The 12,342-nt window shown below is 34.5% G+C and overlaps 1 protein-coding gene across 1 annotated transcript in view; it reads left to right on the top strand.

Moving 5' to 3' along the window:
* The window catches only part of nsmfa (NMDA receptor synaptonuclear signaling and neuronal migration factor a), a 77,410-nt gene extending 65,653 nt beyond the window's left edge, over positions 1-11,757 (top strand). Inside the window, exons 13-15 of the mRNA XM_056445705.1 lie at positions 572-674; positions 5,516-5,591; positions 9,835-11,757. Coding sequence (XP_056301680.1) covers positions 572-674; positions 5,516-5,591; positions 9,835-9,932 — 277 coding nt within the window. The 3' untranslated portion in view covers positions 9,933-11,757. The remainder of the gene's footprint in view (positions 1-571; positions 675-5,515; positions 5,592-9,834) is intronic.
* The last annotated feature ends 585 nt before the right edge of the window (positions 11,758-12,342 follow it).

Below are 12,342 nucleotides of genomic sequence, written 5' to 3'. Positions count from 1 at the left end.
TTTGGAGTGGAATTGTTTTGTAAAGATTTAAGTAATTCTCAAACGGCAAAATACTTTGCACACTAACATAATATACACACTAATGGGTGTTGAAAAAAGCGGTAACACATTACAATAAGTGTGTATTAGTTAGTGTTAGTTAATGCACTTACTAACCTGAACAAATGATGAATAATGCACTTCATACGATATTTGTTCTTGTTTGAATAACATTGAAAATAAATTTGTTGATTATTAGTTTGTGTGAACTCACAGTGCATTAACTAATGGTAACAAGCATTAATTTGGATTTGAATTAAGTGCGCCGACATATAGCATCAAGGTACAAGGTACTCATGGCTCGAGGTCCTTTGCCGATTCTCTCTGCTCCCCATGATTTCCTGTCAAATCTCTACACTGTTCTATCCATTATATCCAATAAGATAAATGCTGTACATGTACTGCTTAATGTTAGTCAATACATTAACTAGTGAAACCTTACTGTAAAGTGTGACCAAAAAAGCACAGTTTCACAGTTATATAATAACTATTATCTGATGGTTTTGCTCTTGTGTTTGTGGTGTACATGCAGATTTTGGAAACGCCTGAGCCGGTTTATGAGTAAATTAAATCCAGAGCCGAACCTGATCCACATCATGGGTTGCTACGTGCTGGGCAATCCGAATGGAGAAAAGGTACAGTAGATCTATGTTCTGCAGTATTTATGTAGTATGTGTACCTTGACTTTCTGCATTATATTTAGAAATGGTCCCTGTGGGCCCTGCCGAGGCCATGTTCAGTGCTCATCTCTTTAGACACAGACATGCACCAGCTCCATCTCTCCATTTTTCTATACAACACCTCTCTGTCTGTCACCATCATGTCTTGACAGTCTTTTTCCCCAGTTATGTAACTTAAAATAACTCTTTCCTGTCCAGCACTGTGTATATTCTTGAACTAAAGCATAGACTGTAAAAAACAAAGGATTTATCTCACATCCCATTTGTTCGCAAATAGATCAAATAAAAATGCTCTGGCTTCAGTTTTCAGGTTGGTGAAATAAAACCTTTTTTTAAAGTTCTTGATCGTGAAATAATCCTTAAATGAATCACATTTACATAAAATATTCAGTTGTGCAATAGCTTTCATCATTGATAATTAGGGTTATTATTGTTCATCAAAGCTGTAATTAAAACTACAATAATTATACTTTTACTTTTAAATGTTTACAAAATTTAATGCTTTTATTTCAGGTAGTTGCTAAAGTCTAAACTAAAACTGACATAAAAATTATATACCGTATACATATATATATATTTTTTTAAATTACTTAAAAATAACAAAAACCTTTAAAATTATGAAACTGTCAAAATGAAGAAAGCAAAAAAATATGAATAAGACGAATATTTATAAAAACAAACTTGTAAAAAAAAAAATAATACAAAACAATACAATAATAACAATTATAATAATAATAAATCTTCCTTGAGCAGCAAATAAACATATTAAAATGTAATTAAAACTACAATAATTCAATATTTACTTAAACAAAAAAAATAAATATTTATAAAATTCAATTATTTTATTTTAGTTAGTTGCTGAGGTCTAAACTAACGCTGAAGTAAAAATTATATACAGTAAACATATATTATAAAATAACAAAAGCCTTAAAAATTACTAAACCTTCAAAATGGAGAAAGCAGCAAAAATATGAATGTGAACTATTAATAAAAACAAAAGTAGTAGATTATAAAAAATAGAAAATTGATACAATAATAACACTGATAATAATAATAATAATAATAAAAATAATAATAATAATAATAATACTAAGTCTTCCTTGTGCAGCAAATCAACATTTTAAAATGTAATTAAAACTCGTTTATTCAATCATTTTCATCTGCTTTTCCGGGGCAGGGTCACGAGGGCAGCAGTCTCAGGAAAGAACCCCAGACTTCCCTCTCCCCAGACACTTCCTCCAGCTCCTCCTGGGGGATCTCATTGAAATAATAATAACGATTTGAATTGATACAATAATAACACTGATTTATTACTGAATAATAAGAAATTTTGCTTGACCAGCAAATAAGCCTATTAAAATGATTTTCAAAGGCCTTCAGTATTCAACTCTCATCATAGGAAAAAATTACATTCATAAATATATTAAAATTCTAAACGGTAATTTTAAATTTGACAAATATTTTACAGTTTTACTTTATTTTAGATTAAATAAATGCAACATTGATGAGCAGAAGAGCCCAAACAGACCCCAAACGAACAGCATTACACATGATGCCTAAAATATTCAGTTCTCATCATAGGAATAAATTACATTTGTAAATATATTAAAATACTAAACAGTTAATTTTACATTTTTACTGTATTTTTAATTAAATAAATGCCACATTGTTGAGCAAAAAAAAACAGACCCTAAACAAATTATGTTATACATGACACCCAAACTAGTTCCTGTGATTGCCAACATCTGATCTGAGACTCTCTGACTGTGGGATTTGAGACGTCTGCGTCAGTCCTGTAGGGTCGGCCTTGACTTTGAGCTCGCTCCGTCTGTTCGGTGGCCTGATGAGTGTTTTATGACAGGAGCCCCGAGATTAAGCCCCGAGGACACATTCATGCTGCCCTTGGAACCGAATGTACGATTGCACTTCTAAGGGGAGACGGGTTCAGCGTAAATCTTATTCGCCGTGCGTCACTGCCCGACAGGCCACCACCGTTCCTGAGAACTGCATTTATGTGTGTGCTTGTGATTGACACACGGATGACTGACTCGTGTGAGTTTGTGAACATGTTGGGTTATCAGCCAACAGAAATACGGCTAAATTTGATGAGCTCTAGGAATGTTTTAGCATCAGGGTTTTGGCGTCCTCTTTAATGTGGTGGTTACATTCTCGTCTTTATAAGCTCTGTACACTAAAAAAAATTATTCATTGCATTTCTATTATTTTTTTAAGGTAAGTGCTTGCAAACAAGTTATATGGGCTGAATTTTAACAAACTAATTTAATTTAGTAATGTTCAACTTAATTTGTTTGCTTAAATTCAGTCCGTATGAATTGTTTGCAACCACTTACCTTAAAAAAATGTTAGTATAGCCAATGAATAATTTTTTTCATGTGTTGTATGTGTGAGCCGAAAGAGAAAATCTGTGTATATAGAGTCATTCTTAAAGGGAAAGTTCACCCAAAATGAACATTTCTTCACCCTTTGCTTCTCACACACCTGTTTGAGTTCCTTCTTCTATAGAACACAAAAGAAGATATTTTGAAAAATGTTGAAAACCGGTAACCATTGACTTCCATAGTATTCGTTTATCCTACAAGTGATGTGAATGATTACCCTTTTCAAACACTTTTCTAAATATACTGTATCAATTCATGATGTGGTGGCACAGTGGCTCAGTGGTTAGCACTGTCGCCTCACAGTAATTAGGTTGTTCACGTGGATTTCGTCCGGGTGCTCCAGTTTCCCCCATGACATGTTTCCAAAGACATGTGGTATAGGTGGATTGAATAAACTAAAATGGCCATAGTGTATGTGTGTGAATCTGAGTGTATGGGTGTTTCCCAATTTTGGGTTGCAGCTTTGAAGGGCATCTATTGTGTAAAACATTTGGCAGAATAGTTGTCAGTTCATTACGCTGTGGCAACCCCTGATGAATAAAGGGACTAAACCAAAGCAAAATGAATGAATGAATGAATTCATGGTCAAGGAGGAAAATACGCTTTATATACTTTGTAAAAACAAGCTTTAACAATATTTGGCAGTAAATCCAATACTGTAGATATCATCGTTTGATTGTTATTAAATATATTTATTTTTACTTGTGGATTTTTTTGTGTGTGTTTTACAGTTGTTGGGTAATGTACAAAATCGTTAATAATTTTGCACCTTCACCTTTGAAGGACTTTGTTTCTCTCTGAACTAACAACAAAAGAAGTACTAGAGCTTCAGAGGTGATTATATAAAGAATTTTAGAGAAACTGATTTTGGTCATTTTGCTTTTTCTGTAAGTTAATAATTCTGTTAATAATTGGAATAATTTACCAATTAACATTAGACAGAGTCCTACTTTAGCACAATTCAAGCTGCATTTGAAATGCTAAATGCATTAGTGTGAGCATTAAGTGAGGGCTTATCATTTACATTTTTGATGTAATTTATTTTATTCTGATATTGTGTTGATGTTTTTGTTATGTAATTTTTATTTGCATTCTTCTGCTCAGGGACTGCTGATGAAATTTAGCTAAGTAGATAATTCTGGGTTAGTTCTTTGACTGTCTGTAGTCCCTGTTAAATAATGGATTAAAATAAATAAAATAAAAATGATCCTCTTTTGTGTTGTGTTCACCAGATAAGAGAAAGTCATAAAGATTTGTAACCACATTAGAGTGGCTGCAACACAGGCTCATTGTGGATACGTACCCTGTCTATATTTCTGGAGAGTGTCAATTATGTAGCCAAAGGTATCTCACTGTGTATGTTGGTGGAATTGGGACATGGAGCGAAGTTGATTGCGACGACGGGGTTTGAGTCTGGCTAAGAATGGTTCCAGGAACCAGGTAAAATAAAAGCAAAAAATGAAAATAAATAAAATAAGCAACAGCCTGAAAACGTGGTGAAATTATTTTTCTAGATTGCGTTTAAAAAATACTATCGGTTGGGTTTAGGGATGAGGGAGAGTGGGTCAGCCAGTCAGTCGACAGCAAGCTACCCTGGTCGCCTGAAGTGTATATTGCACCCTCTGGTGGATTTATGCGAGAACAGCATGCACAAGAGAAATTGAGATCATCAACAACCACACACAGCGGCCTCTGGCGGAATTGCAAAAACAAAAACTGCAAGAAGACGTACCTCTGGTTACGTATTTGCTGTGCCTAGAAATGTAGACCTGGGTACATGTGTGCAATGAGCCTGGGTTGCAAAAGTGAGTCAGTTTTATTTTTGGGAGAACTATGCCTTTAAGGATGAGTTTACAGACACAAATGCTCTCCTTTAAAGGTATAGTTCACCAAAAAATTAAAGCTGTTCACATTTACCCACCCTTGCTCTATATGTTTATTCTGTATATGCTTATCTTATTTTCTTTTTGTAGAATTAATAAAGTCAACTTTAAAAAACGTGCATATGACAAAAAAAGCTTTGAACTTTGGTTCCAAACTGTTTCTTTTTTCTGTTGAACAGAAAAGATATTTTGAAGAATGTAGGGGGAAATTATTTTTCTTTTTCAAAATATCATCTATCGACCATTTGTGGTTTCTGGGTGAACTGTGCCTTTAATCCCCGAAGGCTCTCTGAGCAGCACGTGGATGTTCAGATTTAACAGAGTTCTTTTGAAGGGTCTCGTTTGCCCTTGCAGTTGCCCGTGTGAGATTTATCCGGGGCCACAAAGACTGAGGCTGTCATTATCCCTAACTAACCTCCTCGAGTCCTAGGAGAGAGTGAGTGAGAGCGAGAGATGTGCGAGAGGGTGAAAAAAATGAGGATTATTAATGTCTGGGCTTATCGTGTGCCAACAGCTGTTCCAGAAACTGAAGAACCTGATGAGGCCTTATTCTGTCACGTTTGAGTCACCGCTGGAGCTCTCCGCTCAGGGTGAGACCAAACTGCTGAAATCAGCTTATGCTCGCACTCCTACACACTTATAAACACATGGATTGAAATCAAGTGTTTGTTAATGAAATGTAAGGAAACGTACATGTAGACTGCTCTGTATACACTGCATGCTAACTTTTTCACCAACAATGTGAGTTCTGATATTTAATTACCTTCATGACATTCCAAACTTAAACCCCGGTCAGATCACACGATTTTTATTATCGGTTACGAAAGTTACTATGTCAGCTTATGCGATTTTTGTCTTAATAAAATCTTGACTTGTCGTGGGTAACAAATGTGCCAGACAACACGTTTCTTCATGGTCTGTCACCCCGTGACATCTACGACGAGCATTATGCACATCAGCACTAAGGAAAAATGAGATGCTCATAACAAAATCATGACAAAAAAAGCAAATATATGACTGAGGTTTGTAATGCATCAATTACAGTGAAGTAGAGGTGCTCAATTAATCGAAAAAAGATTGCGATCTCGATTCGACCCCCTAGACGATCTTAATCCAGCACTTCTACGATTCTGTCAATCATTTTTTCAAGTTCAGGATAGAAGCAAAGGCGGCTGCACAAGTCTTTTTATTGTTTCACATACATTGCTCAGCGACATGGACACCTCCAAATGATGTTGAAAGAGTCACATACTGTATTTATATGGTATAATTCACCTAAAAATGTCATTTCTGTCTTTATGTAATGATGTATTCGCGGTCTGGAAATCACACGTGACGTGAGCTGCTGACTGTGAGCTGTTGCCACTGAGAGGGTGGGCGCGCCCCCTACTTAATGATAGACACGTGCGCGTCTACTTTAGCGAACAAAACCTGCATAGGCTGTGAGTAACAGGTAATAAAGTTGTAAATAACCTACAGTTTGTGGCAAAGAGTGGAAAGCGAAAGCGTGCACATAAGTTCAATGATCATATCGCATTTTAGAATTATGATTACGACAAGCATTTTTTGTTTTTTTTTTCATAGCGAACACACAGTTGTGCTTGAAAATACATGTTTACAGTGTCAGTATAACTACTCTAGCCTCTAGCCTTGAATATAATGTAAGAGGGAATCTGATAATGACAAATGTCTCATTTTCTAATAATGATAATTGTTCAACATAAGAATTATTATACTGTAAGTCGAATAGAATTATTTATAGAAACCAATAGACCTATGCATAATATTATTATTATTGTTTTACCATATGTTTGAGAAAAAAATTCTCAATTCTTTATTTTACATCTACTAAATCGTGAGAAAATCGTGATTTTTATTCTAAGCAAAAAATCGCAATTCTCATTTTAGCCACAACCGTGCAGGTCTACAGTGAAGCATTAATTAAATCCTTATTTTCCACGGAGCAAAACAAATCATCCACCCGCACTTGAGTAGTGGATGGGCACAAACAATAAAATATAATATTCTTGGAAAAAATATCCTATTGAAATGAATCATAATTAATAAAAAATTAATTATATTATATTATATTATATTATATTATATTATATTATATTATATTATATTATATTATATTATATTATATTATATTCATTCATTTTCTTTTCGGCTTAGTCTCTTTATTAATCCGGGGTCACCACAGCGGAATGAACCACCAACTTATCCAGCACGTTTAACACAGTGGATGCCCTTCCAGCCGCTACCCATCTCTGGGAAACATCCATACACACTCACTCACACTCATACACTACGAATAATTTAGCCTTCCTAATTCACCTGTACCGCATGTCTTTGGACTGTGGGTGAAACCGGAGCACCCGGTGGAAACCCACGTGAACGCAGGGAGAACATGCAAACTCCACACAAAAACACCAACTAACCCAGCCGAGGCTCGAACCTGCGACCTTCTTGCTGTGAGGCGACAGCACTACCTACTGCGCTACTGCGTCGCCTATATTATATTATATTATATTATATTATATTATATTATATTATATTATATTATATTATATTATATTATATTATATTATATTATATTATATTATAGGTGGGCATAGATAATTTTTTTAAATCTAGATTAATCTAGGTTAATCTCGGAATTAATCTAGATTAATCTATTTTAAAATGGCTCATTTGAATTCTGCCGAAGTCATTCAGAATATGTGTGCTACCTAAATAATAAGTCTTTCAGAAAGGGTTTCTCAAGCCAGGAGGCGCATTAGACCAGGGGCTCATCTCCTGTTTTCAAAATGCATCACAAACTGCTTGAGAAACTGTTCAACTATGATAATTGGTGATGAAAATAAATGATGTTCAATAAGATGTACTTGTGTTTACTAACTGTTTATTCAGTTAAACATGAATTTTGAACTGTAGGCCTAGATAAACTCCTTAATCCGACTAAAGTCATATCTAAACTAAACAGAAATTAAATTAAGACGTGGAGTATGCATATGTTAGTGGCATTATTGAAGTAAACACCGCGATCAAACTATTACCGTCATGTAGGACTTTTCACCATATTTTCCGACAAGATTCACACACGCGGATGTCAGTAAAGGACCACACACACACATCGCAAAATGCGGAAGTTTTTCCTTTCCATTCGGCATGCGTTATTAAATTCCATAACACTCTTCCACCAGTCCTTACTCCTTATTTGCGTCTAATACCCCAGTTTGTCACGGGGGCATGAATGAAATGTTCATGAGTTAAAGTGAAACTGCCGAACTGCAGTTAAAGTGAGGCATCCTGTTGATTTGATTCAGAAGGGTACTTGTTTGTCAGACGGCTCACGGATCAGGTGTACATCCGCGCTAAAATATCAAGGTGAAAATCATCATAGCTTGCGTAGAATAAGATTAGCGGTGATATTTTTTTTTTATCGCGCGATAAGAGTCTAGCGTTAACGCAGCACGTTAATGCCGATAACGGCCCACCACTATATCTTATATTATATTATATTATATTATATAGTTTCATTATTTTTACTGTATTTGCCTTGGTGAGATTTCAAGACTTATATGACATGGCAATATGAATGATAGATTTGGACTTTTATAATGAACTATATGTTCAGAACAATTCATTGTATTCCCTTAAACAATTAATTGTGACTAATTGCATACAAAATAATAAGTAAATACAAACAACAAGTTTGTATTTACATTATATTTTTGCTTGCACTGATTATATTTATTATGTATATACAAATGCTCACACACATACACACACACACACACACACACACACACACACACACACACACAACACGTACACGTACGTATATACTTAAAAATAATTAGACACTAATATTGGATATAATTTTATGGTGTATATATACTTCTTTTAGGAATAAATATAAATATATTTTATACATGTACAATTAAAGTCAGAATTATTAGCCCTCCCCACCTTTGAATTTTGTTTTCATTTTTAATTATTTCCCACATGCTGTTTAACAGAGCAAGGAAATTTTCACAGTATGTCTGATAAAATTTTTTCTTCTGGAGAAAGTCTTATTTGTTTTATTTCGGATAGAATAAAAGCAGTTTTTAATTTTTTAAAAAACTTTAAGGTCACAATTATTAGCCCCTTTAAGCTATATATTTTTTCGATAGTCTACAGAACAAACCATCATTATACAATAACTTGCCTAATTACCCTAACCTGCCTAGTTTACCTAAATAACCTAGTTAAGCCTTTAAATGTCACTTTAAGCTGTGTAGAAGTCTCTTGAAAAATATCTAGTCAAATATTATTTACTGTCATCATGGCAAAGATAAAATAAATCATTGATTAGAAATGAGTTATTAAAACTATTATGTTTAGAAATGTGTTGAAAAAAATCTTCTCATGAAAAAAATCAAAATTGGGTAAAAAATAAACAGGGGGCTAATAATTTTTACTTTTACTGTACACATGGATGGGTCTATTTAAATATGCATAATTATATACAGTACAAAGAATTATTGTGTAAATGTGAACTTTTATTTTATTTATGATTAGTCGAGATTAATCGTCTAACAGCACTAATCCATCCATACACTTTACCTACCTGTCCTGGTCTGACCGACCCCTCTATTCTCCGACTCAATTTTCTTTATCATTTCTTTCTCATCTACATTGTCTCTCACATCATGCTGTTTTCCAATTATGACCAGAACGAATCTACGTGGAAGTGTCTGTTCATCACAGAAAGAGACGTGCTCTCATTGAAATGTAGTTCCAAATCATATATTCTTCTCAATTCTACCTCTCTTTTTCTTTTAGGCAAAGAGATGATTGAGATGTACTTCGACTTCCGCCTGTTTCGACTTTGGAAAACCCGACAGCACTCAAAACTCCTCGACTACGAAGATCTCTTGTGACCCCGTGTGGGTCAGCATGTAGCATTGCGGGCAGGACGTCCCACTGTAAAACTCCATTCCACCAGCTTTCATTTCAGAAAACCGGAGGAAGAGGAAGACGAGTGGAAACGGACACAGCCACTATGCGTCTCAAGTCGTATTTCAGCTCGCTGTTGTGGATTTCAGCCACCTCTAAACGGTAACACACAAAAACAACTGACAAATGCTCCAAAATCCAAGACAAACCGAGATAGAGCAAAGGAAAGGTGTTTTTCTGAACAAGCTGACAGTCTGTTGACTGTCTATAAACTAACATATCGCCTACAGCTATTGATCACTAGCCGAGACAGTTGTGCTTTTGAGCGAGTCCTGCGTGCAATATCGAGTCAAGCGTACCTACCAGAACCCACGGAAACCGTCATATACAAAATAACAACTAATATATTGGTATACATACAGGATATACATCTCATTATGATATAGAGTAGCTATAGTCATGCAAATAATCTAAATGTCAATGGTACAACGATGTACTTTTTCAATGTTTATTGTTGTGGTCTTTCTAATGAACTCTTTGGAATAACTCAGGTTTTAGCCTTTATGAATATGTTAGATATTCCCTCCTTTATTCCTGTCATTTAGGTGGAAAGAATGTACATTTTGCCGACCTGCTTATATGTGATTGCTTCTGAGGTTTATGGTTCATCACGTTTTGACTTGCGTCTCCTTATTACTGCGGGGGAAATAAGTAACGAACATGTCATGTTTTTTTCATGGGATTAACATTTCTAAAGGAGCTGTTGACTTGGAATTGAGCCAGATTTGGGTAAAAACAAATAAAATAAAACAAAACAAAATAAAAGTGAACAATCAGTTATGTGTTATAACAATGGAGTGACACAAGGAGAAAGTACTGAACTACTGAAATGTATTTAATACTTTATATAAAAGACTTTTTGGTGATGGTGGCTCAAAGATGCCTCTCATGAAATCTTGATGACTCTGTGAGTCTCGTCTATCAAATTTGATCTATTTTTTCATCGATTTTCTATAAGGTTTAAGTCAGGTGATTGGCTGGGCCATTCTACAGTTTGATTTTCTTTCTCTGAAAGCATTTGAGAGTTTCCTTGGCTGTGTTTTGGATCATTGCTTACTGAAATGTCCTAGTTTCATCTTCATCTTCCTGATAATGAAGATGTTGGACTGAAGCAGCTAATATTTATTTACAATGAAGAAGGGCAGAGGGTTGCTGAAGAACTACTGAGAGATTTCAGATGCTGTCTGGGCTTTCTAAACCTCTCTTTCTTCATGTGTTCAATACTTTTTTCATGCATCATTTCATTTTATTACACATAACTTAATTTGTAAACTAATAAGTCGTTTGCACCTTTAGAAATATGTTTTCGGAGAAAAATGGTGACATGTTGAATACTTATTTTTTCCACTGTATATGCCGAAAAAACATAGATCCATGTTGCAAACACAGTGCCCAAACTGGGAAATCGTGACTTACAGTCGTACAATAATAGAAACATTGACCTCAATACAGGCAGACATCTTTGCCAGGTCCACCTGGAGCGTCAGCAGGATTACAGCGAGGTGTTACAGATTTGCTCAAATAAGCGCTTATGTCAGTGTGTTCATAATAATTAGGCTGTTTTCATGCTCGCTTTTCACGCTGTCCTTCTTAAAACATAATATTTTGCTCCAGCAATTTCACTGTGTGCACATGTGGTACCAGTCAAAAAATTACTTGGGTTTTGTATTTGGTGTAAGTGCCAAACTTTTCATTTTTACTAAACGTTTAAAAACTATAGGGTCAGTAAAATACAGCTATGAAAAAAGAAATTAGACCACAAAAATTCTGTTTCTCTGAATTTATGATTTAAAGTTATGTTTTCGAGTTAAATGCATTGTTTTATTATGTAAACTAAAAATGTAATTTCTTCTAACATGTAAAATAAAATGTTCAATTAAATACTGTTTCTGAGAACATTTGAGACTTTTCAAAATAATCCAAAACCTTTAAACACTATGTTCAAAAGGCAAAAGTATTAGCCCTCCTGTGAAACTGTAATTATCAAATATTTCCCCAGTGCTGTTTAACAGAACGTAATTTTTCACAATATTTGAATATTGTTACGTATTTTCCTCTGTAGAAAGTCTTTTCTTAGTATTTTAAATCATTTTAATATTTTTATTTTTCACAAAAAAAAATTAAATCTGAAATAAAAGCATTTTTTTTACATATATTTTTAAGGTGCATATCATTAGCCCTTTAAGTAAATGTTTTTATTTCCAATTGCATACAGAACAAACCTCTGTTGTCCAATGATTTGGCTAAATAACATAAATTTCCTAATTAACCTAATTAGCCCAGGTAATGCCGCGTTCACACTAGAGTTTGAGCATGCGAAATTCTGTAATACGG

This window comes from Danio aesculapii, chromosome 21, assembly GCF_903798145.1.
Source record: "Danio aesculapii chromosome 21, fDanAes4.1, whole genome shotgun sequence".
Taxonomy (NCBI): domain Eukaryota; kingdom Metazoa; phylum Chordata; class Actinopteri; order Cypriniformes; family Danionidae; genus Danio; species Danio aesculapii.
This window is presented reverse-complemented; position numbering and strand designations above follow the sequence as displayed.